This window comes from Ambystoma mexicanum, chromosome 2p (assembly GCF_040938575.1).
Source record: "Ambystoma mexicanum isolate Mex_15411 chromosome 2p, UKY_AmexF1_1, whole genome shotgun sequence".
NCBI classification, from domain to species: Eukaryota; Metazoa; Chordata; class Amphibia; order Caudata; family Ambystomatidae; genus Ambystoma; species Ambystoma mexicanum.
Genome location: NC_090923.1, coordinates 1,296,684,893 through 1,296,712,740, shown reverse-complemented (window position 1 = coordinate 1,296,712,740; position 27,848 = coordinate 1,296,684,893). Strand labels below are relative to the sequence as shown.

The 27,848-nt window shown below is 48.9% G+C and overlaps 1 protein-coding gene across 2 annotated transcripts in view; it reads right to left on the bottom strand.

The window, feature by feature from the left end:
• SMIM10L3 (small integral membrane protein 10 like 3) overlaps positions 1–27,848 on the bottom strand; it is a 733,015-nt gene that overhangs the window by 410,762 nt on the left and 294,405 nt on the right. For both annotated transcript variants that reach the window (XM_069645627.1, XM_069645626.1), the window contains one exon: positions 22,848–22,948. In XM_069645627.1, coding sequence (XP_069501728.1) covers positions 22,848–22,948 — 101 coding nt within the window. The remainder of the gene's footprint in view (positions 1–22,847; positions 22,949–27,848) is intronic.

Sequence of the window (27,848 nt, the reverse complement as noted above, 5' to 3'; positions counted from 1 at the left end):
AGGTCACTTTGAGGCATGGGTTTTAACGCCTGCAAAAAGCAGGCGTTAAAACCCGGGACCTCTTAATCAGACGTTAAGGGTTTAACGGCGCCGATGGCGCCGTTAAACCCTTAACGCCTGACTTGTAATGAGGGCCATGATCTTTATGACACAGAGGAACAAGTTACTTCTTACCTTGTAACGTTCTTTCGCCGGGATGTTCCTCCGACGTATTCCTCATCTTAGATATCTCCTTCCAGCTCTGCTGGCCTCGGAAAAATTTTTCTCTCTAGAGGGCGTTGCGTGTCGACGTCCTCCGAGTCGATGTCCCTCGACAGCCGCCGTATCGACGTCGACGTCATCCTGCCTATAAAGGCCGCGCGCAGCGTCCGTTGCTCAGTTCCGTTTTGTAGCCCACAATAATACTTTCTGGACTAAACTAATCACCCTGAAGGAGCGTAAGCTGCAACAACAAGGGAAGTAGAACTGCGGGGATGGATGGGAGGGTCGATGAGGAATACGTCGGAGGAACATCCCGTCGAAAGAACGTTACAAGGTAAGAAGTAACTTGTTCTTCGAAGGGATTGTGTCCTCTGACGTATTCCTCATCTTAGATAGGCTCCCATAGCAGTATTATATTAACGGAGGAGGGAGTACTGACTTCACGCTGTCTTCTATAGATGAATAGAATGCAGTACAGCCCTTCCAAACCTAGTCTCTTGACTGGAGGAGGAATCCAAATTGTAAAAACGTGTAAAGGTATGGACAGACGACCATGTAGCGGCCGCACAGATGTCTTTAACCGGCACGCCTCTTTTAAGGGCCGATGAAGCTGCAATACCTCTGGTCGAATGAGCCCTAAGGTTTTGAGGGGGCTCTTTCCCTGCCAGTTTATAACATTCCAGAATGGCTAGAATGATCCATCTGGAAATGGTCTGCTTAGTTATTGGTAACCCCAGCTTGTGACCTGCGTAATCTACAAACAGCTGGTCTGCCTGTCTTATCCTGGCTAGTCTACTGATGTAAAAACTTAAAGCCCTCCTAGGGTCTAGCCTGTGTAACCTCTCTTCCTCTTTCCCAGGGTGAGGAGGAGGATAGAAAGATGGTAGGGTAATCTTCTGAGTGATATGGAATTCAGAAACCACCTTTGGGAGGAAATTAGGCTTCACTTGCAGGACAACTTTGTCTTTGTGAAATATTGTGTGAGGGGGTTTACAAGAAAGAGCTTGTAATTCGCTCACCCTTCTAGCAGATGTAAGTGCTATTAATAAAACAGTTTTAAGGGTAAGGAATCTTAACAAACAAGAATGGAGAGGTTCGAAAGGTGTGCCCATCAGGAAAGTTAGTACTAAGTTTAAATCCCATAGGGGAACTTGGAATGGTCTTGGGGGATAAACATTGGTTAACCCCTTTAGAAACTGTATTACCAAGGGTAATTTGAAATAGGATGGTTCTTCCGCAGTACGCTTAAAGATGGATAGCGCTGCGAGATAGCCCTTAATGGTGCCAGCTTGAAGGCCTGAATTTGCCAAATATAGTAGGAAGGACAAAACCATTGGTGTACCACATGAAAAAGGGTCGATATTCTGTTCTCTACACCAGCTGCAAAATCTGTTCCAACGGCAGCGGTATAAAGACTTTGTTGCTGGCCTCCTTGCCGAAAGCAACACCTCCATAACATCATCAGGGAGGTCCCAATCCTTGTACCTCAGCCTTTCAGAAGCCAAGCGTGAAGGTTGAGGGTTTTGATGTCTGGATGGAGAACCTGACCTCCCTTCTGTGAGAGTAGGTTCTCTCTGAGTGGAAGTCGAATTGGAGGGCAGATGGACAAGTCTAGAAGGTCCGGGTACCACGTTCTCCTGGCCCAATCCGGGGCAATTAAGATCATGGTTCGCCGGAATCTTCTCAACCTCCTGATCATTTGAGGAATGACAGGGACCGGTGGGAACGCGTACAGAAGCGGAAACTCCCAGTCCACTATGAACGCGTCTCCCAGAGCTCCTCTCGGGGGAAATTCCCTTGAGCAGAACAGGTCGCATTTCCTGTTTAGGCTGGTGGCGAACAGATCTACCTGAGGGGTTCCCCAAAGCGCGAAGATCTCTTGAAGGACTTCCTGAGCTAGCTCCCACTCGTGGGAGACTGTGTTCTGCCTGCTCAGAGCGTCCGCTGTCAAGTTCTTCTCTCCGGCTAGGTGAACTGCCGATAGAGAGATTCCTTCTTGGATTGCCCAAAACCAGAGCTGCATCGCCTCTCTGCACAGGGGTAGTGATCCTACGCCTCCTCTTTTGTTGAGGTAATGCATGGCCACCGTGTTGTCGGTCATTATCAGGACGTTCTTCCCTTGTACAGCTGGCAGGAACGCCTTCAGCGCAAGTCTGATGGCTCTCAGCTCTAACAGGTTGATATGTAATCTGGACTCCGATGGAGACCAACGACTGCTGATGGTCAAGTCGTTGGCGTGGGCTCCCCACCCCGTGAGTGAGGCATCCGTGACTACTGTTATCTCCGGCCAGGGTTGCCAAAACTGTTCTCCTTTCAGAATGTTCTCCTGACAGGCCCACCACTGAAGGTCTCGAGCCACCCTGCCGGGAACCTGAAGAAGATCTGTCATTCTCCCTGAGAATTGTGACCCCTGAGTCCTCAGTGCCCACTGGAGGGATCTCATTCTCAGGCGAGCCTCTGGCACTAGGAAAATGCAGGATGCCATGAGGCCTAGCAACCTCAAAAAGTCGAAGGCTGGGAGACGTTGGGCATGTTGGAACTTGGTAACCATCTGTAGAATATCTTGAGCCCTCACCTCTGGTGGCGAGGCTTTTCCCAGGGAAGTGTCCAGGATCGCTCCTATGAACTGGAGTCTCTGCGATGGTATCATTTGTGACTTCTTTAAATTGAGGGAGAAGCCCGTCTGTGAAGGAAGTGGCACACGTGATTTAGCTGGATCTGAGCTTGTTCCGAAGAAACAGCCCTGATCAACCAATCGTCCAGGTAGGGGTAGACGTGAATCCCTTCCCTCCTTAGACTTGCAGCCACTACCGACATTAACTTGGTGAAGACCCTCGGGGCGGAGGTCAGCCCAAATGGCAGCACTCGAAATTGATAGTGAGAGTTGCCAATTGCGAACCTCAGGTATTTCCTGTGTTTGAGATGGATAGGCTCATGGAAATAAGCATCCTGAAGGTCCAGAGATACCAACCAGTCCTGGAACTGAAGGGCCTGGAGGATCTGAGAAAGAGTGACCATCTTGAATTTGTCTTTTCTGAGGAATTTGTTCAATTCTCGCAAGTCCAAGATGGGTCTCAGTCCTCCGTCTTTCTTTGGAATGAGAAAGTAAGGGGAGTACCAGCCCTTGTTCCTCTCCGCTACAGGTACCGGTTCTATGGCACCTTTCTCTAGCAGGTCCAAAATTTCCTGCAAGAGGAGCGGATCTGGAGCTTTCTGAGAGCTGATCCCCGGTGGATGACTCTGAGGTATACGTAGGAAAGGCAGGCAGTAACCTTGGGCAACTGTTTCCAATGCCCAACCATCTGACGTGATAGCCTGCCATACCGCCAGATGTTGAGTCAACCTGCCTCCTACAGGTGTCCTGTGAGGGAAGTCCTCAGAGTGGTTTTGGGGCGGCTGATGCAGATGCCGATGGTAAAGAGGCACCTGCTGTTGCTGCGGCTTTTCAATATCTACCCCGTCCACCTGTCATGTCACGCGGGAGACTGGGGTCTGCCGCTCCCATTTCCTCCTGGCGAGTCTACCCGCGCGTTCGTGTCTGGGGACTCGCCGGGAGGGGAGCGACGGGTTACGGGGCCGGCGACCTTCGGCGCATGCGCGGAGGCCCTCTCTCTCGGTTCCGCGCATGCGCCGTGGGGGCTTGCCTCCCAAGCCTCGTTATGGGTTCGCCGGCGCCCGGAAACGGAACGGTTTGCGTTCCAGGCCTCTCAGGCGCCGGCGGCCCATAAAAGAGGCCGCGAGTCAAAGCGGGTCGCGTCTCAACGCGTTTCGCTTTGCTCACCTCGTTGTTCCTGCCCTGCCCTTACCTGTGGCCTGTCCTGGGCCTGCCTGCATCCAGTCCTTACCTGTGGCCTGTCCTGGGCCTGCCTGCATCCAGTCCTTACCTGTGGCCTGTCCTGGGCCTGCCTGCATCCAGTCCTTACCTGTGGCCTGTCCTGGGCCTGCCTGCCTCCAGTCCTTACCTGTGGCCTGTTCTGGGCCTGCCTTACCTGTGGCCTGTCCTGGGCCTGCCTGCCTCCAGTCCTTACCTGTGGCCTGTCCTGGGCCTGCCTGCCTCCAGTCCTACCTGTGGCCTGTCCTGGGCCTGCCTGCCTCCAGTCCTTACCTGTGGCCTGCCCTGGGCCAGCCTGACTCCAGTCCTTACCCGGGTCCTGTCCTGGGCCTGCCTGCCTCCAATCCTCACCTGGGTCCGGCCCTGGGCCAGCCAGCCTCCAGCTACTACCTGGGTTCTGCCCTGGGTCAGCCTTCCCTCAGCCCATTCCGGAGTTCTGTCCTGAGTCATCATTGTGTAGATGGGACTTATCCTACACTAGCCTGCATTCCCCTGTTCCATCTTGGGCACGTTCCTACAGTTCTCTATTTGGCCAGACAGCTAGCTCCAACTGACCTCACTCTTTCCTGTCTTGCCTGACTCCGAATCTCATCCTGTGTACCATTGGAACCATCTGCACCAGCCAAGCTCCTTTTGCCTACTGCGAATACCTTTTCTGATACACTGGTCTATCTACCAACTGTCGCTGCACTGAGGTTCTTGGAAGATTCACGGTCTTGACAACAAGCTCCACCTGGACTATGGTTCCATCCATCTGAGCCTACAATCATCTTGTCACGCTTACCTGGGAGAGTGCCTTCGTGACATTGGGGGTTGGTCCATCCTTCACCCAGTTCCTCTTTTGGGTGGTGGAGAGGCTGATTCCTCGTGCCGCTATTTCATCAGTTCCCGGACTCCAGACTGGCGACCTCTGCGAGACCAACCACCAAGACTACAGGTACGCGGTCCTCTCGGGCCAATCAGCTTGACAGATTGAGACGCCTTCCTTCTGATTCAGAGATGGATGAATCGCAGGACATGAGGAACGAGTTGCTAGCGCTCAGGGCCAAGATGACCGCCCTGCGTCAGGAGAATCAAACATTACGACAAATGATAACGCAAGGAGCACCCAGTACCTCTCAAGTAGAGGGATCATTGGCTCATACAACACCCATCAAATTCGACGGAGACCCTAGACGGGTGGCAGAGTTTTGTAACCACTGCAGGATACACTTTCTCTTCAGGTCTACCTACTTCAACAACGATAGGGCCAAGATTGGTTACATCTTGGGGAACCTAACTGGGAACACATTAGCTTGGGCAACTCCGTTTGTGGTTACAAACAGTCCTATTTTGAATGACTTTGCTGCCTTTGAAAAGGCCTTTCTTGAGGTATTCCAGACGCCGAACCTGGCCTCCGTTGCACAGAATCAATTGATGGACTACAAACAGGGAAGCAATGACGTCATCACCTACATCAGCCGTTTCCGACTTTTGGCTACCGACTCCCAGTGGCCCGAAATTACACAGAAGACACTGTTTCGTCGAGGCCTGAGAGAGGAGTACAAGGATGAGTTACTTCACATCCCTGAACCAGAGAGCCTTCAACTCTTGATTGATCAAGTACTCCGTATTGACCAAAGGCTAGCCGAACGAAAGGCTGAGAGACGTCGGCTTGACAGAAGCGGTCCCCGGACGACCAACACACCCGCTGGTTCGTTTGGGTCGACCGAGTCCGGACCTGAGCCCATGCAAGTAGGAGCCATGAGGGGACCTTTGACGGAAGAAGAGAAGAAACGAAGGAGGTCTTTGCGTTTGTGTCTTTACTGTGGAGCAGCTGGACATTATTTGGGTACGTGTCCTTTGCGTCCGCAGAAGAAGAAGTCGGGAAACTAGGAGACCTGTCGTATACAGGAAGGGCAACGACAGGTCCCATTCCTTCCTCAGACCCTTCTGTTATTTGTTCTATTTGTCTGCCCATGCAACCAGCGGTGCTACAGACCCTGAAGGTCCGAATTAAATTACCAGACAAGAACCTGGAAGTATCCGGTCTACTGGACTGTGGGGCTTCCGGCAATTACATCGACGAAACGTTCGTCACCAGACATAAGATACCACTCGTTTCCAGACACACGCCTCTGTCGGTGGAGCTTATTGATGGTACTCCCTTGTCTTCTGGACCCGTTAGTCAGTTCACAGTTGGACTGGCTCTTCTGATTGCTGATCATTACGAGGAACTAGCCTTTGATGTTATCAAGTCACCGAACTACAAAATGGTCTTGGGATTACCTTGGTTGCAACACCACAATCCTTTGATAGACTGGAGAACCCAGACCTTGACCTTTTCATCCGAAAGGTGTGCTCAAGAATGCAAGCTACCGGTTCCCACCAGGACCGTTTCGACTTCTCTAGTAACGGACAGCAATGGGGTTCATCTATGTTCCACGTCTCTGGTCCCACAGGAATATTCCGAATTCAAACAGGTGTTTTCTGAACCCGGCAACATACCCCTACCTCCACACCGTTCCTTTGATTGCTCCATTGACCTGCTACCGGACCACGTTATTCCCCATGGGAAATTATATGCTTTGACACGTGACGAGAAGCTAGTTCTTCAGGAGTATTTGTCAGAGAGTCTAGAAAAGGGGTACATTGTGCCGTCAAAATCACCTGCAGGATTTCCCCTGTTTTTTGTAAAGAAAAAAGAAGGTACATTGAGACCCTGTGTCGACTACCGGCAGTTGAATGACATAACAGCCAAGGACCGGTATCCTTTACCCTTAATTCGCAGTATCCTTGAAACCCTGCATACTGCGCGAATCTTCTCCAAATTGGACCTCCGCGGAGCTTATCATTTGGTGCGCATCAGGAGTGGGGACGAGTGGAAGACAGCTTTCAAGACATCTTTTGGGCATTTTGAATACAGGGTTATGCCTTTCGGCTTATGTAATGCCCCCGCTGTTTTTCAACGATTCATGGACTACATCTTTGGTGACCTGTTAGGATTATCCGTCTGGGTTTATCTGGACGACATATTGATATTCTCTAAATCCTTAGACGAGCATGTGGAACACGTTCGTGAGGTCCTTCATCGGCTGTCCGTCAATAACCTGTTCGCCAAAGCGGAGAAATGTAGCTTTCACCAACCCAGCATTGAGTTCTTGGGATTTGTTATCAATCAAGAAGGTATTGGGATGGATCCCAAGAAGGTGCGAGCCATACAAGAATGGAAACAACCACACGATATCAAGGCTCTCCAACGCTTTTTGGGATTCGCAAACTTTTACAGGCGCTTTATCCCACAGTTCTCACAGATCTCGGCGCCCCTCACCAGGCTAACCAGCAGCAAGATCACGTTCGAATGGGATCTCGTGGCTTCTCAGGCTTTCGACGTATTGAAGTCGGCCTTTATGGCTGCCCCGATCCTGCGCCATCCCCAGGAAGAGTTGCCTTACATAGTGGAGGCCGATGCTTCCAGCTTCGCTGTAGGAGCAGTCCTTCTTCAGAAAGATCCAACCACGTTAGTAGAACATCCAGTGGCCTATTATTCTCGCAAGTTGAGTCCCAGCGAACGAAACTACGCGGTGATTGAAAGGGAACTGTTGGCCATCAAGACCGCATTCGAGGAATGGAGACATTTTCTCCTCGGAGCACGCTTTTCTGTGGAGGTGCGGACAGACCATCGCAATCTGCAATATCTTCGCTCTCTGCAATGTCGGACTCCTCGTCAAGCCCGGTGGGCCTTCTTCTTCTCTCCGTTTGAGTTCCATGTTACTTATATCCCGGGAACCTCCAATACAAAGGCGGATGCGCTTTCCAGGTCCCTGGAGAACGTAGATGGGACACCTTGTCCAGAACTGCCACTGATTTCTCCTCGCCATTTTCTGCTGGCCTTGTCCTCACACCTTAAGTCCATCGCGGAAGCCACTCGGTCGGATCCAGAAAGAACGACCCTTCTTAGTCGGCAATTGGTTTCAGAACGAGATGGACTGTTGTTTTTTCAGAGAAGACTCTACATACCTAGAGGAGCCGTTAGAAGGGGCATTCTACATGGATTCCATGATTCACCCATAGGAGGACATCGCGGGGTCAGAGCCACTTGAGACTTGATATCCCGACAGTTCTGGTGGCCTGGTTGGGCGACCGAGGTCCAGAAGTACATCGACAGCTGTCCAATTTGTGCCCAGTGCAAGGTTCCCAGAAGACGACCATTGGGTTTGTTAATGCCCACCGAAGTGGCTCCCTATCCATGGCATACCATCGCCACCGATTTCATTGTGGATTTGCCTCCATCTGAAGGGTACACCTGTATAATGGTGGTTGTGGACAGCTTCACCAAACTGGCCCATTTCATCCCATTCCAGAAAATCCCTACAGCTACTCAAATGGCTTCAGCGTTTCTGCACGACATCTACCGGTTGCACGGCCTACCGGAGAAAATCATATCGGATAGAGGTACCCAGTTCCTTTCATCATTTTGGAGACAGGTGTGTGGTCATCTGGGAATACATAGAGCTCTAAGCTCAGGCTACCACCCACAGACAAATGGGCTAACCGAAAGGACCAATCAGACTTTGGAGGGGTACCTCCGCTGTTTTGCCAATGCCACACAGTCTAATTGGAAAGATGGGTTAGATCTGGCCGAAGTATCCTACAACAACACCGTTCATGCTTCCATTGGAGTCAGCCCATTCTTCTGTTCCACTGGTCTACATCCTCGGTTAATGCCTTTTCAACCAGTTCCATCTAGTACTGTTCCCTCTGCTGATGGTCTGGTCTTACACATCCGGGAACAGCAAGAACTTGCACGCAAGATCTTAAGTGAAGCCAAGGATCGGATGAAGAGACAGGCAGACAGGAAGAGGAGTGCAGAACCTAATTTCCAGGAGGGCGACAAGGTGTGGTTGTCCTCAAAGAACCTGCCTCTCCGCAATCTGCCCGTCAAACTGGCCCCTCGATATTTGGGACCCTTTGTTATCACCAAACGGTTGTCCTCTGTAGCCTTCCGTCTTCGCCTACCCTCTTCCTGGCGTGTACATCCCGTTTTTCACGTGTCCCTGTTAAAGCCCTATGTGGTCAATGATTACGGCCGCACCTCTCCTCGTCCGGCCTCTGTTTTGGTACAGGGCGTCCCTGAGTTTGAGGTACACGAGATCTGTGATGCCCGTTACCGTAGAGGGGTGCTCCACTATTTGGTTGACTGGAAGGGGTACCCAGCCTGTGATCGTACATGGGAACCGCGCCAGCACGTGCATGCTCCCCGGCTGATACGTGAGTTCTACGTACGGTTTCCCTGGAAACCTGGGGCCCCGGGTCTTCCTGGGAGGGGGCATAGTGTCATGTCACGCGGGAGACTGGGGTCTGCCGCTCCCATTTCCTCCTGGCGAGTCTACCCGCGCGTTCGCGTCTGGGGACTCGCCGGGAGGGGAGCGACGGGTTACGGGGCCGGCGACCTTCGGCGCATGCACGGAGGCCCTCTCTCTCGGTTCCGCGCATGCGCCGTGGGGGCTTGCCTCCCAAGCCTCGTTATGGGTTCGCCGGCGCCCGGAAACGGAACGGTTTGCGTTCCAGGCCTCTCGGGCGCCGGCGGCCCATAAAAGAGGCCGCGAGTCAAAGCGGGTCGCGTCTCAACGCGGTTCGCTTTGCTCACCTCGTTGTTCCTGCCCTGCCCTTACCTGTGGCCTGTCCTGGGCCTGCCTGCATCCAGTCCTTACCTGTGGCCTGTCCTGGGCCTGCCTGCATCCAGTCCTTACCTGTGGCCTGTCCTGGGCCTGCCTGCATCCAGTCCTTACCTGTGGCCTGTCCTGGGCCTGCCTGCCTCCAGTCCTTACCTGTGGCCTGTTCTGGGCCTGCCTTACCTGTGGCCTGTCCTGGGCCTGCCTGCCTCCAGTCCTTACCTGTGGCCTGTCCTGGGCCTGCCTGCCTCCAGTCCTACCTGTGGCCTGTCCTGGGCCTGCCTGCCTCCAGTCCTTACCTGTGGCCTGCCCTGGGCCAGCCTGACTCCAGTCCTTACCCGGGTCCTGTCCTGGGCCTGCCTGCCTCCAATCCTCACCTGGGTCCGGCCCTGGGCCAGCCAGCCTCCAGCTACTACCTGGGTTCTGCCCTGGGTCAGCCTTCCCTCAGCCCATTCCGGAGTTCTGTCCTGAGTCATCATTGTGTAGATGGGACTTATCCTACACTAGCCTGCATTCCCCTGTTCCATCTTGGGCACGTTCCTACAGTTCTCTATTTGGCCAGACAGCTAGCTCCAACTGACCTCACTCTTTCCTGTCTTGCCTGACTCCGAATCTCATCCTGTGTACCATTGGAACCATCTGCACCAGCCAAGCTCCTTTTGCCTACTGCGAATACCTTTTCTGATACACTGGTCTATCTACCAACTGTCGCTGCACTGAGGTTCTTGGAAGATTCACGGTCTTGACAACAAGCTCCACCTGGACTATGGTTCCATCCATCTGAGCCTACAATCATCTTGTCACGCTTACCTGGGAGAGTGCCTTCGTGACATTGGGGGTTGGTCCATCCTTCACCCAGTTCCTCTTTTGGGTGGTGGAGAGGCTGATTCCTTGTGCCGCTATTTCATCAGTTCCCGGACTCCAGACTGGCGACCTCTGCGAGACCAACCACCAAGACTACAGGTACGCGGTCCTCTCGGGCCAATCAGCTTGACACCACCTCGGGTAGTTCTTCTTTGTCCCCTTTGAGCCGGTCATCCTCTACCTCTTCCGAATGCGGAGTAGAAGCGAAAGGACTTGCCCCTCGCAGAGGTTCCTGTGGGACGAAAGGGAGTCTGACGGATTGCAGCTCCTAGGGATTTTGCTGATGCTTTTGAAGTTTGCAGTTTCTCTAAACTGTCATCCGCCTTTTTCCTGAACAAAGAAGAGCCATCGAATGGCATGTTCAAGAGCCTGGCTTGCACATCTGGGGCAAAACCAGACTTTCTCAACCAAGCGAATCTCCTGGTTGATGTACTTGCCGCCATTGCTCTGCTGATACTGTCAGCCGAATCAATGCCCGTCTGGTTGGATTCGCACATAGCGTCTTTACCGTCCTGTATAATATTCAGGAACGCATCCCTTTCTTCTCCCTCCGGGATGCAGTCAGCCGCTGTAGAAGCACACTCCCAAAGTGTATGGCTGAACCTAGCAAGGGTGCAAGTAGCATTAACAGATTTTAACGCCATGCTACATGCTGAAAAGATTTTCTTTGCCATAGCATCATATTTTTTATCGTCCCTGTCCTGTGGGACGGTAGGATAAGCCGTCTTGACATCGGTAGAGGAGGCTGCCTGTACCACCAGACTTTCTGGGGATGGGTGTTTAGACAAAAACTCCGGGTCTGTAGAAGATACCCTGTACTTTGTAGACAGTTTTTTATTTACTGCTGGTACGACATCTGGGGTTTCCCAGTTTGTCATGATCTTCCTCTGAAGAGCTTTATGAAAAGGCACCACAGGATCCTCCTGTGGGCCTTTGTCAAGAATATCCGTGAGGTCATCTTGTTGGAAAGATTGTGAAGGTGCAGACCACCCCATGAACTCTGTGATCCTGGCCATTAAGGCTCTATAGGGGGTTTCAGCATGCTCCCCCGGGTCTGGCCTAGCAAACTCCACCTCAGGGGAAGTGTCTAACCCACTTGCCTCATGTAAGGAATCATGAAGATCCTTTAACGTGCGTTCTTCAGAGGAAAATTCCTCTCTAATTGGGGTTACAGGTCCCTGCAACTCAAATGTGTCTTCCTGTTCAGACAATTCACCCTCTTCCAAAATTGAGGACATAGTTCTCAATTGTTCTGAACTCATAAAGGGAGTAAATCCCATTTCCAAGGCAGAGGGTGCCGAACTTGTCATTATCGGCCTAGAAAACGTCGATGTCGTCGACGCCGACGTCGAAGGCTTCGAGCGTGGCGTCGAAAACAAAGGCGGAGGCCTCGAAGACCTTGACAGAATTGGAATTCTACTCGACAATCTCGAAGCCATCGACGTCGAGGACCTGGGGATAGTCACTGGGTGTGTCGTAACCGTGACTTTTCTTGGCGTCGACGCCGGTGTCGAAGCTGGCGTCGAGTCGACAGACCCGTGTGTCGAAGGTCCCTTCGACAACGGCGTCGAAGACATCGACCTCGGCGTCGACGGAACCCTCGTCGACGGCGTCGACGGAACCTTCGAGGAAGGTTTGGAGGTCATAGTCCTACTCGAGGGTTCGAGACACGCTCGAGAGGTTTCCTTCGCCGGGTACTGCGACTCGCAGCGTTTTTGACCTTCGGGTCTTTCGACCAGAGCATCGCTCTCGGCAGTCTTCGAGGGGGTCGAGGCCGCTTTCTCGAACACGCTCATCATATTTTTGCGGAATTCCTCCCATTCAGCCCGGGAACTATGTTTCGTGGGGCAAGGGATTCTTTTTGGCGAAACAGAGGAAGAGGAAGACGGAGAAGGGGATCTTCGACGTCTCCTCTTCGAGTGCTTCGATCTTGAGGAGTGATGAGACCCACTCCGAGACCTGGAGCGCGAATGGTGACGAGGAGACGAGTGTCTCGACTTCGTCGACGAAGAAGAAGCTTTAAAAGTCTTACCTTTCTCCAGCTTCCCCCTACGCTCCTTCAGGGCCTTAGCTGTCATGGACATACAGCGCTCTCATTCCGAACAATGGTGTTCAGCTCCCAAACACCACAGACAAACTCTGTGAGGGTCAGTCAGCGACATCTTTTTCCCACAATCTCAGCATTTTTTGAAGCCGGATCGAGGAGTTGTCGGTTCCGACGAGGAAGCCATCGAGTACGGATCGAATGACTCGAGGTAAATAGGATTAATCTGACAAGAACTGAGCAACGGTATTCCGAGGCACTCAGTAAGCGCGGAAAAACGGAACTGAGCAACGGACGCTGCGCGCGGCCTTTATAGCAGGATGACGTCGACGTCGATACGGCGGCTGTCGAGGGACATCGACTCGGAGGGCGTCGACGCGCAGCGCCCTCTAGAGAGAAAAAAATTTCCGAGGCCAGCAGAGCTGGAAGGAGATATCTAAGATGAGGAATACGTCGGAGGACACAATCCCTTCGAAATACTATTATAGTTGGAACAGCAAAGGGAGTAAGAGGATGATTCCACTGAAAGGAATAGGGCTTCTTGGGACAGTGAAAATTAGACAAAATAAAGTGATTCTCTCAAAAATAGAGGTTGCGTTTGAAGGATAAGGAAAAAACAATTGGGTTGACAAAGATCTAAATACACGTTTTGCAATGGATATGTATTTGCCCTTTATTCAAAAAATTATCCGAGTAAAGAACACACACATACAGTACAGCCACATCAGACTCCTCCACATCCATACAATACATGCTAATTTTTAAAAGACAGGAAAAAGAGACACTGTACAGCACTGCAACTTACCTTCAGCAATGACTAAAACTTAGTTTTTCCTCAGGGGCACCAAACAGTTTAAACCATTGGGGGATTTTCACATAAGGTTTTTTTTACTTTTCATGGTAGGCACCTCAGATGCCAACGTCAGTCTATATGGATGAACCTCCGCTATTTGCATGGCCATTTCTGCTTAGTGTAAAGTTTCTTGGCATCCATTTAGAGCTTGGTGCCATCAAGAAATCGGCCCCTGGTATATATTGTGTTCAGACTTGAACCTGTAGAAATTGGGGCATTTGTAATGTCTCTCTCATTTTTAATACTTTATGATTTCCATGTCAGCATACTTTCTATCATGAATATGTCTTTGTTTTTGCAGGACTAATAAGGTTCACCTTGAAAAGTTAGATTAGCAAACTGCAACGTAGCCACTAATTCTAAGTACCCTTGATGACCCTAATGCCTTACTGTAGCTCTGCTCAAAGCTGGGCAGTGTCTCTGGTGCAAGGGAAAGGGGAGGACCGCTCAAGATGAACATTAACATTTCCTGTAGGTTAAGTACAAAATGCATGGCTCATATCCCGTTTGCTGACGTTCACAAACGTTACAATAAAATTTGAAAAGAAATAATAGGTCATTGTTTAACAACATTTTGCCCTGAAGTATGTACACAGCAAGAGAAAGTCTTTCTATGAACAGCAACACGGGTTGTAAAAATAAATGGGAAAAAGCATTGGTCATCAGGGGATAGGTCGGGGCGAACTTGTCCACTTTGACCAGCAGAAGGATTACCTCCAAATAACTTTGCCAGTTTACCTAAGAGTGTTGGTCGCATGTGGGGATCAAATTGGGTATATGTATGAGTTTGGCTTGATTGCATTCTATGGCCTCAGCTAGTTCCCCTACAACCAACCCCCTTTCTAAATCTGCGTATCAGGTTTTGTGTCTCATTAAATGGCTGAAATAATGCAGAAGAACAAGTTACTTACCAACTGTAACGTTCTTTCGACTGGATGTTCCTCCCACGTATTCCTCATCTTGTGATAATTCGTTATCTCCAGCTTGGCTGCTTCGGAAAAAAAAATTTGTGCTCGAGGTCGTGGCGTCGATTGTCCCTCGACGGACTCCATACTCTGTCGACATCACCAATGGTATAAATAGCTCGAGCCGCGCCGTTGCTTCAGTTCTGTTTTTTCGATGAAACATATAGGAGGAACACCCAGGCGTGCCCCATGACCGATACATTCTTAGTGAGAGGAAAGTGTAAGAAAACGTAAACTGTACTGTGGGGTAGGATGGGAGGGTCGATGAGGAATACGTGGGAGGAACATCCAGTCGAAAGAACGTTACAGTTGGTAAGTAACTTGTTCTTCGAATGGATTGTGTCCTCCCACCTATTCCTCATCTTGGGATAGGCTCCCATAGCAGTAACAATTTTGGAGGCGGGAGTACTAATTTCAGTTTTCGTGGACAGAATGCAGAACTGCCTTGGCAAATAAACCCTCATTAGAGGAGGCAGTATCCAAACAATAATGTTTAACAAAAGTATGCATTGTTTTCCAGGTTGCAGCTGCACAAATATCTGCTGCCGGGACTCCCCTCTTTAGAGCCACAGAAGTAGCCATTCTCCTTGTAGAATGGCACGAAGCACATCTGGTGGGTCTTTTCCCGCTAATCTGTAGCATTCAATTATGGCTAAGATGATTCAGCGGGATATGGTCTGTTTTGTTACAGATAAGCCTAGTTTATGACCAGTATAACCCACAAATAGTTGGTCATCTTGTCTCAATTTAGACATCCATGAGATGTAAAAACTAAGAGCCCTCTTGGGATCTAGTCTGTGCATTCTCTCCTCTTCCTTGCCCAAATGAGGAGGAGGATAAAAAGTTGGTAGTACTATTTTTTGTGACAAATGGAAGTCAGAGATTACTTTTGGTAAGAACGAAGCTTTAACTTTAAGGACTACCTTATCCTTATAAAAAATAGTATATGGTGGTTTGCATGAGAGAGCCTGAAGTTCACTAACCCTGTGGGCTGATGATAGGGCCACAAGAAGAACAGTTTTTAGAGTTAAAAGCCTCAATGGACATGAATGCAGAGGCTCAAAAGGTATGCAAGTCAAGGATTTTAGTACTAAATTTAAATCCCAAGTTGGTACATGAAAAGGTACTGGAGGGTATACATTAGTAAGCCCTTTTAAGAATTGAATGATTAACGGTATTTTGAAATATGAAACCTCTTCCGAGGAGCGCTTGAAAATGGACAGCGCAGCAAGGTAACCTTTGATTGTTCCTATCTGGAGCCCCAGATTAGCTAGATGTAATAGAAAAGAAAGCACCACTGGGGTGCCACACTGAAAAGGGTCCACATCCTTGTCTTTGCACCAGTTACTAAACCTGTTCCATCGACATCGCTACAAAGATTTTGTTGCTGGTTTTCTGGCCGAAAGCAAGATTTCCATTACGTCATCCGGAAGATCCCAATCCTTGTATCTCAACCTCTCAGAAACCATGCGTGAAGGTTGAGTGTCTTGACCTCTGGATGGAGAACCCGACCTTCCTCTTGCGAGAGAAGATCCCCTATTTGCGGAAGACGTATTGGAGGGCAGATGGACATGTCCAGAAGGTCCGGGTACCACGTCCTCCTGGCCCAATCCGCGGCAATTAGGATCATGGTTTTCCTGAACTTTCTCAACCTCCTGATTACTTGAGGAATCACGGGGGCTGGGGGAAACGCGTACAGCAGTGAAAACTTCCACTCCACTACGAGTGCGTCTCCCAGAGCTCCTCTTTGAGGAAATTCCCTTGAGCAGTACTGATCGCACTTCCGGTTGATCGCGGTGGCGAACAGATCCACTTGAGGGGTTCCCCAAAGGGCGAAGATCTCCAGAAGGACTTCCTGAGCTATCTCCCACTCGTGAGTGACCGTGCTCTGCCTGCTCAGAGTACCTACAGCTGTGTTCTTCTCTCCGGCTAGGTGAATTGCCGATAGAGAGATTCCTTCTCGTATTGCCCAGAACCATAGCTGCATTGCCTCTCTGCGTAGTGGTAGTGACCCTACTCCTCCTCTTTTGTTGAGGTAGTACATGGCCACCGTGTTGTCCATCATTATCAGGACATTCTTTCCCTGTATAGAGAGCTGAAAGGCCTTCAGAGCTAGTCTGATTGCCCTCAGCTCCAAAATGTTGATGTGTAGTTTGGACTCCGATGGAGACCAACGACCGCTGATTGTCAGATCGTTGGTGTGCGCTCCCCACCCCGTGAGTGAGGCGTCCGTCACTACTGTTATCTCCGGCCAAGGTTGCCAAAAAGACTCTCCCTTGAGAATGTTGTCGTTGCAAGCCCACCATAGAAGATCCTGAGAAACTGCGCTCGGGACTTGCAGAAGATCCGACATATTCCCTGAGAACTGGGACCACTGAGTTCTGAGTGCCCATTGAAGGGATCTCATTCTCAACCTGGCCTCTGGTACTAGGAAAATGCAGGATGCCATGAGGCCAAGCAACCTGAGAAAATTGAAGGCCGGTAGACGTTGGGCATTCTGGAATGTTGTTACCATCTGCTGGATGTGGAGAGCTCTCACCTCGGGAGGCGAGGCTTTTCCCGAGGAAGTATCCAAGACTGCTCCGATAAACTGGAGCTTCTGGGATGGTATCATGTGGGACTTCTTGAAATTGAGGGAGAAGCCCAATTTGTGGAGGAAGTGGCAGGTGATCGAAAGATGTTCCTGAGCTTGTTCTGGAGAACTTGCTCTGATCAACCAATCGTCCAGGTAGGGGTAGATGTGAATGCCCCCTCTCCTGAGACTTGCTGCCACAACCGCCGACGGTTTGGTGAAAACCCTCGGGGCAGAGGTCAACCCGAATGGCAGAACTCGAAATTGATAATGAGAATTGCCAATCGCGAACCTCAGGTACTTTCTGTGCTTTGGATGAATTGGCACATGAAAGTAAGCATCCTAAAGGTTCAATGATACCAACCAATCTTGGAGTTGGAGAGCCTGAAGGATCTGAGAAAGAGTCACCATCTTGAACTTGTCCTTCCTGAGGAACTTGTTCAAGTTTCTCAAGTCCAAGATGGGTCTCAGTCCTCCGTCCTTTTTTTGGGATGAAAAAATATGGGGAGTACCAACCCCTGTTCCTCTCCACTACAGGTACCAGTTCTATGGCACCTTTATCTAGCAGGGTTAAAATTTCCTGCAACAGGAGCGGATCCGGAATTTTGGCGGAGAGGCTCCCGGTGGATGATTGTGAGGCCTTTTTTGGAAGGGGAGGCAGTAATCTTGGGCTACTGTTTCCAGTGCCCAAGCATTTGAGGTAATGCCCCGCCATTCCTTCAGATGCTGAGAGATCCTGCATCCCACTGGTGTCTTGTTTAACAAGGTCTCAGAGGGATTTGGAGGCGGCTGCAGGAGTGGCTGAGGGTACAGATGGCGCTCCTGAGGCTGATTTTGCACCTCTTCCTCGTGCTCCACGAGGGAAGTTTCTTTTGCCCCTTTGAGAAGCCTGCCCTCTTCCTCTACCAAAAGATGAGTAGTATCGAAAAGAACGACCCCTCCAGGAAGATGAGCCGGAATAGGGTTGTAGAGGCTGGCGCAAAGAGGCGCTAAGTGATTTAGCTGCTGCTTTCGAGGTCTGAAGTTTTTCTAGGCTTTCATCAGCCTTTCTGCCAAAGAGCCTTGAGCCATCAAAGGGCATGTTGAGGAGTCTAGCTTGCACGTCTGGTGCAAACCCCGACTTCCTCAACCACGCAAATCTGCGTAGCACAACGCTTGCAGCCATGGATCTGCTGATACTATCAGCAGTATCCAGTCCAGACTGGAGACATTCCACGTTGCCTCCTTCCCGTCTTTAACTATATTCAGGAAGCCTTCCCTTTCCTCGCCTTCCGGAATATGATCAGCCGCCGCCGAAATACAGTCCCACAGGGTATGGGTAAACCTGGATAGGGTACAGTTGACATTTGCCGACTTAAGTGCCATACTGTCTGACGTGAAAACTTTACATGCCCAGGCATCAACTTTTTTATCCTCTCTATCTGGAGGGATAGTTGGATAAGCAGTTTGTTTTGAAGTCGATGCTGCCTGAATGACTAAACTCTCTGGAGTCGGATGTTTATTCAAATATTCAGGGTCCGTTCCAGCTGGTCTGTATTTTTTGGAAAAGTGCTATCTGCAGCAGCAATACTTTCTGGTTTCTCCCAGTTTTTCTCCACAGTCCTTTGAAGGGCCTTGTGGAAAGGGAGAACAGGATCTTTCTGAGGTCCCTTGATGATTATATCCGTCATGTCATCTTGTTCAAAAATGGGTGAAGTATTACCCCAACCCATATACTCAATTACCCTGGTCATAAAACCCCTGTACCCAGCATCTGCATGCTCTGCAGGATCAGGTTTGGCGAACTCTAATTCTGGGGATATGTCAATTCCACTGGCAGAATGTAGAGTATCACTCAGGTCTCTCATTCTAGATTCCTGATCAATAAGTTCCTGAGGAACTTGTCTTGTAACATAAGAAACTCCAAAAGAAGTAACTTCGTCCTCTTCTGAAGCAGATTCTTCATAAATTGCTGGCATAGACTTGAAAAAGTCTGATCTGGGCAATGGAGTGAATCTACTTTCATCCTCTACTATCTGCGTCGAAGGAATTGATAAATCCTTCGAAATTGTCGAAGGGATCTTCGAAGACTTCGAAGATGACTTCGATACTGGCGTCGAGGATGTTTTTGGTTTTGGAGTCGAAATTATCGACACCGAGGGCGTCGAAGAAGTCGTTGAAGTCTTCGACGACTTGTGTTTTTTGCATTGCACTGGAGAAGTGCTCGACTTTCGAAGAGTCTTCGACGGATTTACGTCGACTCGAGTTCTTTTAGATTCCTCGACGCTACCGGTCTTTGCCATGGTAGTCTTGGACTTCCCTTTGTCGTCCAATGGAGCGACTTTAGGGGTATGGCTTTTTCGAGGGTCTTTCGAGGGGGTCGGGCCGCGTTCTTGAAAACCTCCATCATCTTTTTGCGGAATTCCTCCCACTTACTGGGAGAATCCGATTTAGTCGGACATCGAATTTCTTCAGTCGACTCTGAAGAAGAAGATGATGATGAGGGAGATCTATGTCTCCTCTTCATTTTTTTAGCTGATGACGAAGAGTGTCTCGATCTACTCCTAGATCGAGATCTCTTTGAGTGCCTATGGCGATCCGATTCCTTCAAATCAATTGCTTTCTTATGTCTTTTTGACATAGCCTTCTTAGAGGCTTCCCTCCCCACCAACAGTTTACCTCTCTGCTCATGAAGAGCTTTCTCGGTCATGGATTGACAGGACCTGCAGTCGTCGGTTCGGTGACTGGAACCGAGACACCAGAGACAAATCCGGTGGGGATCGGTGATCGACATTTTAGATCCACAATCTACACACTTCTTGAACCCCGTCTTGGGTGTCGAAGGAGTTTAAGATGACATTTTCTTCACAGAAAATAGAAGCGCGCCGTTCTCGATAGCGAAGCGATCGGAAAAACGGAACTGAAGCAACGGGCGCGGCTCGAGCTATTTATACCATTGGTGACGTCGACAGAGTACGGAGTGGGTCGAGGGACAATCAACGCCACAACCTCGAGCACAGCGCCCTCTGCCGAGAATTTTTTTTTCCGAAGCAGCGAAGCTGGAGATAACGAATTATCACAAGATGAGGAATACGTGGGAGGACACAATCCATTCGAAATGAAAGTTCTATGATACAAATTATTTTCTCTTTGTAGCAACGGTATGCCGTGTGGTCTAACACCTTCCGGGCAGTCTAGCTGGGCTGCAACTCAATCGCACAGTATCTTAGATGGTTGCAGTAGGGGATGGGCAGAAGAGCAGGAACTGGACACAACACTGCCGAGTGGCATTGAAGAGCATGAGACAGGAGTAAAGACAGAAGTAAAACCAAGAGACTTGTACCATTATTGTACAAGAATCAGTTGAAGTAACCTCCTACAACATTACAACTTACAGTCACAAACATAATATTATGTCCATTACATTCTGGAGTTGCCTGCCTACCAACAATACAGTACTAGGCCTGATTTTCCCATTATATGTGCAGAAATAAATATAAAATATTGGTCAATCATCTCCCGTGACATATTTATGGTAAAACCTGAATCGACAAATGGCGGTTTATATTCGCAAAGAAATTACCATATTTAACATTTAATAAAGGGGTGGAAAATTAATAATATGAGATCATTAGTGCGGAGGATCACACCCACAGCTCCTGCAGCTACTCGCTTACCAGAGGAGAAGCCGAGGTATTCAACAACTGTCTGGCCCTCAAATGCTCTGGCAATGATGAGTCCCGTAGCCCATATGAACCTACTTTCAGGCCAAGATGCCAGCAAGCATTTTGTAAAGAGCATACATGTGCAGGCATGATGACTACCCCCTGTTGGATAAGACCTGCTGATTGGCAAGAAGACATCTAGTGGCGAAACGACAGACAACACCTCACACACTTTTCTCAGATAAATCTTGAAGATATTTAGAGCCAAAATAGTGTGAATTTGAGTCAATGAACAAACTTTTTCAGGAAAGAAAAAAGCATAATGGGCCTCATTACGACCCAGGCAGAGGACCATGGTGCTATTAGCACCATGGTCCATGCCGGAGTCCGCCATGGCGGAATATGGAATTACCACCCCATTCCGAGGTAGGCGTGGCGGTAATTCCCCATGCCGCCATGGCCCTTCCCCATTCCCATTTTTGTGCCATAGGGCTCAATGGGAATGGGGAAGGCGCTAATTACGGTACCGCAAATTGCGGTACCGTAATTAGCACCAAGGTCCCTTTGCGGGTCCCTACTTTAACAGCTGGAAAAAACAGCCAACACCTTTTACGGCGCCGTTAAACCCTTAACGCCAGGGTCGTAATGAGGTCCAATATGTCCAAACATCACTTCCAAGTACAGTGCAAAGTTCAAGCATGTCAATGTGTTTAGTCTGGCTTAGAGGGTGATTTGCTATAATAGAGATGTGAAAAAAGTGTAGTTTCAACTAAGAAAATTATTTGGCAGATATTTGAGATTTTCGAACAGATGTTGATCAACCTCTCAGTACAGGTATTTCAGAACCCAGTTTAATGAATCAATCCATATGGTGAAAATGGAAAGGACCTTGCAGGCCACACCTGATCTCACACACATCCTTATGCAGTTCTTTCACAGAGGTAGACAAAGTCACTTACCTCACAGTAGAAAGGGTCAGAATGTTTGCAAGAAAACTAGTAGACCTAACAGCAATCCAACCCAAAGTATAGTTCTCTTACCTGATTCAAACAATGTCAACAATTTGATAACATGAAGGCGATGGTACAGAATTTTCTATGGGGTGTTCCTTTATCTAATCTTGTTTTTAATTTTGTATGCCTTGGGCCTAAGGAACCAAGCCCAATGTATACATTTGGTCACACTTTGTACAATATCCCACTCGTCTGTTCGTCTACAGAACCCCAATGCTTCTGGAGTTATATGATACCTGCAGTTCTTAGGAAAGGCTTTAGATAAAGCACCCTCACTATCCTCAGCCAAGGGCAAAAGAAAAGAAAATGTATGATCGTTTCCTCATAGGAGGTGTAGGGAGGGAAAATCCTGTGCCCTAAGGGGCCCACGATCTAGTAAAAAAAGGGCCAACCTTAATGCACCCAAATTGTGGTACAATGCACGTGCAAACGGAGGTTCAACCATGTCAAGATGCCTTTCAAAACCAAAGTCCTGTTTAATATTAAGGTAGCCTGGACCTAGTTTCAAGCTACAACATGCGTTCTCCAAATTCTTTCTAAAGTGTAATGTAAGCAATTATTTTACTCGGATGGATGTGGCTTTAGTTATTTGTGTAGAGGGCAGCCATAAATCCTGCTTGTCCAAGACATACAGGATTTTTTAAACATGTGCTACCCATGTTAGACACATGCCCCCTTCCTGGCTCATCAGATCGATCAATGCATCACAACATTTTACTAGGCATGGGGTATACCACAATTGTAACAAGTACATAACAGGCCTCATAGAGGCCAAATTGCCTATGCGACACAAGTCAGTTTCCATATGAATTAGCGCATTGGGTGCACTCAGTGAATGCATTAGTAATTGTTTCAAGAGTTTATTTTCAACGATGGCCACAGCTTGTTTCCTGTACAGCTCAACAGCAGGTTTTACCGCCCCCATCCCATGCCGATTTAAAAACGCACGGGCAGCACCACTGACTTTTTCCAAAGTAATACAAGCTTTGTCCAGTTGGGCTGTCCAAATATGATGATTTGAGCAAACTGAGTGCTCATTTTAAACAGTCACATACAATATACTAAATTTACAAATGTGTGGCAGCCCCTCTCGTGAGAACGAACTTGGTTCAAATAACCCATACTACTTTTGCCCCCCACTGTACTTCTAAATAATTATGTCTCACAAAATGTACAGTTATTTAGTAGACAATTTGTCACCTTACCTTTCCTTAATGTCCTCTGCTTTCTGTCTTTGGATCATGGAAGTAAGGCTCCTGATTGGTGGTCGTTGAAGAGACTCGTTATGGACAAATGTCTCATAAAACTAAAATTGAAAAAGTATGAAAATGCTCAATAAACTGAAAGGACACAGTCGTTTCTTGGCGTATGTAGTTAATACATGTTGTAAGAACAATTACTAAATTAACTAACACAGAGGGAGAGTTTGGTCAATTCCTGAAGTAATAAACCCCCCACTTTTCCAACTTAATGTACTTGATAAATGTATGGCCTTATCTCACACATTCTTACACTAGTGGCTAAACAAATCATGTGTCACTGGTTTAATAGAATTTAAATTCCCTCTAAAAAGGATACACTGTAACTATGTTTATCTAGAAAAACAGATTACATTTGCGCATATTCTATTGACAAGCAATGATTTGATATAATCACCAGTTTAAAAAGAAAAAGTAAAGTCATGCAGTACATTGACTGATATATACTAAGCATTGCCTTTAATACAGCAAACCTGGTAAATTGCAGCATATCCTTGCAAGGTAGTGAAATTCAATCAAAAACGCCAAAGACAACCTTTCAAAGCTTAGTGGTTAACCAAGTTTCGAAGGGGTGATCACCACCCTTGCGCATCTTTGACACAATTACCTTAGATTGGGAAAATATTTAGTTGTGTCATGACAGCTTTTATGTAGGGCAATGGAGGTATACTAATAAGTGTACTTGCCCCAACTATTACCACGCATATACTGTTCGCATGATGCTGCCACTAAATACACAGGGCAAAACCAGGTAAGTAATTGTGCCATCATTTCTGGCAAACTACTGTATTAAAGGTGTTATCTCAGCGCCTAATAGGGGGGCACACTTACCACCTACGGAAGTAAGCAAGAAGGGGTGGGGCACCTCCTAAGGGGGAAAACACGTGCACACACACAAACTGTGGTAAGGCCATGAATGAAGGCCTTGTGGGGAAATGCCGGGGTAGGGTTGCACTGTATATGCCATCGGCCCAGGGAGCTTATGTTTATTACTATGAGATAGGGAAAAATCCCAGGTAAACACATTTAGCAGAGATGCCCCCAGGTTGGGCCTCACCCGGGAAACCTGCTCTTAACACATGATCACCACACCACATGTTAGGGAGGAGGGAGACGAAGCTCAGACTGCACGTCACGGCCAGACCGAAGCAGCTGAGACAGCACTGGGTGATGTAATGACAGGGCGGCAAGCGAATCCCACAGGCACTCCGGGGTAGAGGGGAAGTGGACCTGAGCCAGCAAACTGTTCACATAGCTACAAGTTCCTGTATGCATGTGGATATGGGAATGGGGAAGCTGAACAGAGTGGCGATCCTGGGAGGACCAATCAAACAGTAAGTTTCTATGTCCCTGGGAGGTGGGCAGCCTTCAGGGTATCCACCACAAGGTTTGCGAAGACCGTATCCAGCAGGTGCCGTGTGAAAGTCTCCCTTCCCACCAGAAGCAGGGTGTCTCATGTTTCTTTCGCAATGATGCTGACCAATGGCAGAATAATAAATTCCCAGCGGTCAGCACAAATGTTATTTTACTAATTGCAAACTGTTCCCGGGAGGTGTGGGAAGCGATGTGGCGCCACATGGGGAGGCAATGAGTTGGGATACTGTTGGTCTGTTTGCTCCAATCACGTTCTACTAAGATACGTTTAGCTCTAAAGATATGACATGGTGTAGTTTAGCCAATGTGTTTCTTGAGAAACTTGGAAAATTTGGAGATTTGGGCTGCAACTGTTTCCAATGCCTTGACCATTGTATTTGTAGTATAAAACTAATGTTCACTGTATGCCCACGAGTTTGCTGATACATAGTAAAAGTGCCAGTAGCAACGTTTATGTGCACTTCTACTGGTCTGGCAAAGTATGGGTTCAACAGAACTCAGTTGCCGGAATTACCAGCACCGATAACACTGCACCTAGTATTACAAGAGCCAGTAACAGAGGCAATGGAAATACCGGAAACATGTGCTGGTAATACCGGCACAATGGTATCACCGGCACATTATGAGCATGGACTTGCTGGCAATACCAGCATAAAATCGCTGGTACTACCAACAAATCCAAGCCAGTGATACCACCACCTCACAGCTGCCAGTAAATGGACCCAGGTAAAGGAAATAAGGCCACAGGTGCACCCAGTCCTCCTAGGTGCACCCAATGCACACAGGAACAGTATTAAAGGGCCACACCCACCCCAAGAACATTTCCCAACACAACCATGCTGCCATTCATTGTTGCTACCATGGACTTGGAGGCGCTGCATGCTGATGTGCAGCTGATGGTGCTGGAGCAGCAGCAGTGGTGACAGGAGGCCCGGGATAGAAGGAGGAGCAGGAGGAGGAGGAGGATTATGATGAGGACAGAGGTGATGCAGGTGGTGAGTCAGAGGTGTGCCATGATCCCTCGCACATGGGCCACACGCTGGGCCCTCACAGGCAGCCAGATATGCACCCTATGATTGGAGCTGTAGCAGTAACTGACCAGGCCATTTCAACGCAAAAGGACATCCATATGTAATGCACTACAGGTACCAGAATGCAACACTGCCACCCCTACAACGCAAGTGAACTAGTAGACTAGCCCAAAACTATGCATCACGCTTCTGCACTGGTACTCCCTATGGGATTCACATTTCCCCCATTCTCAGATCACTGCACTGCCTCCCAGTACGTCAGCGTGTGCACTTTAAATCATTACTGATAGTACATCAGGCCTTTAATGGGTCAGGAAAAGTTCTGTCCCTATGTGCCCTTCTGCGACTTACGTTCGAAGGGCTCTTGTCTTCTTATTGTCCCTCACTATCAGATTGAACGAGCCGGGGGCAGCTCATTCTTGCTGGCCGCTGCTAAATTGTGGAACTCCCTGCCTGCTTCATTAAGATCCATGGATAACCATATGGCTTTCCGTCGACTGCTGAAAACGTAGCTGTTTTAAAGTTTACTCCTTCTCTTTCTGTTGATGGTTCTTTTCTCCGGTCTCTGCCAGCGCCAAGATGCTTCGGCGAGCATGCGCTTTATAAAATAAATTAACATAACATAACATAACTAGGCCACCTAGGGCCATGAGATGTAAGTTCTCGTGAGAAATGGGGCATGCATGCACAGACTGACCATTGAGATTCCGCTGTCACAGGCAACACTACTACCGAGCATCATTACACACACATGTTGCTACTTGCATAGTCTCTTGGCGCTCTGGCATGTCTACAACTGATGTAGTGTTGGGATAGATTGTTAGTGGGATTGAGAGGGAGAAGAGCAAGAGAACTTTGATGTGCTGTTAGCAGATTTAGATTTGAGAAACCGGTCACTGAGCATTGGGGTGTTTTTGCTTGGTAGCTGTCATGTGGTGTTGAAGCATGATTGCGTATGGTTTGTTCTCATGTTAGGTGTCGTGAAGTGCATGCAACAGTGGTGCGGTTGAGGCATGGTTGTGTTCAGTTCAGACTTTGAGGTTGCATATGCAGAATAGTGCCTCTTCACTATGGACAGTTAGTGGCACTACATTTCCAACCACTAGCAATCCATCCAAGGGTAAAACACTTCCCACCCCTAAACAATACGTCTAGGTGTAATACATTTCCTGCCACCAATAATCTGTCTCAGGGAGCAGAACCCAGCATGATACAGATTTTACACAGGGTCTGTCTCAGGGGGCAGCAGGGAGCATGAGGCACAACTATACCATTAGACCAGATGAATGAAGCGGGTAGTCACAGAGACAGGCTAAGTATAATATATGGCTAATTTACACAGTTCTGCTACATGCAAGATAAGGCTAACCTTTGTCCTTACCCCTTGCAGGTGACTCAGGATACCCGCTTCCTTGATTAATGGCCCCTCTGAGGGATCCCTAAATGCAGGAGGGAATGTCATACAACAGGGCACATGTGAGGACCAGGGAGACCATTGAGCGGACCTTGGCTCTTGAAGGCACGTTTCAGATGCCTACGCTGGTCTGGGGGTGCACTCATGTCCAGGCCAGAGAAGGTGGGACAGATAACCCTGGCCTAAGCAATGTTGCATAACATCTGCATCAGATGCAATATACCCCTGCCCCCAGATCTGGACATTCCCTCGCCAGAGGATGATTATACAGCGCCAGCCAGGCCCAGGCATGAACGTATGGAGGCCAGGGATGGGTGCATGGCCCATCAAGTACTCATAGATAACTTTTTCTGAGTACTCCTTTCACTCTGAACTTCCCTTGTACTTAACTGCATATAATACGCACACACAATATATTCTTGGACTAAAATGAGGTATGTTCACTCATTGCTTCAAGTGTAAACTATAATGTATTGAAATGACAACACCCTGTACCCCCTCCCATTCCCCCACACACCCTTCTCCCATAAACACCACTCCCCGCAGACCCTGTCCCCACACACACCCCTCCCGCTCCCCACACACCCTGTACCCACTGCCCCACCCATACACTCTGTTCCCACACACACCCTCCCCCTCCCCACACACCCTAAACATACAAAAGTCACAGGGCCTGATCACGACTTTGGCGGTAATGGTAATCCCCATTCCCCATTGAGCCCATTCGGGAATGCCCCATTCCCCATTGGGCTCAATGGGGAATTTTCACGCTCTTACCGCCGGCGGATTTCCCGCCAGCGTAATAGCGCAAATTTTCAGCAGATTTCCCCCCAGCTCAGAGCTGGGGCGAAATCCGCCGAAGTCCTGATTTGGCAGACCCTTAAATCCGTCGGTAATAGCGCGACCGCCGGATTTAAGGGTTACCGCCAAAGTCGTGATGAGGCCCACAGTGTCAAACACGAAAGTGTCACTCCAGGAGTCATTCTTTTTGCCTCTTGGACATGGGGCCCTTGGATGGCTGAGGTGGGGTTGAAATCAGATGGGAGCAGTGCCTCTGGCTGGCCTGGTGCAAGCTCCCTGGGGTGGTGATGGTAGAGGATGGGTCAGACCCCCGGGCCAACAAGTGCT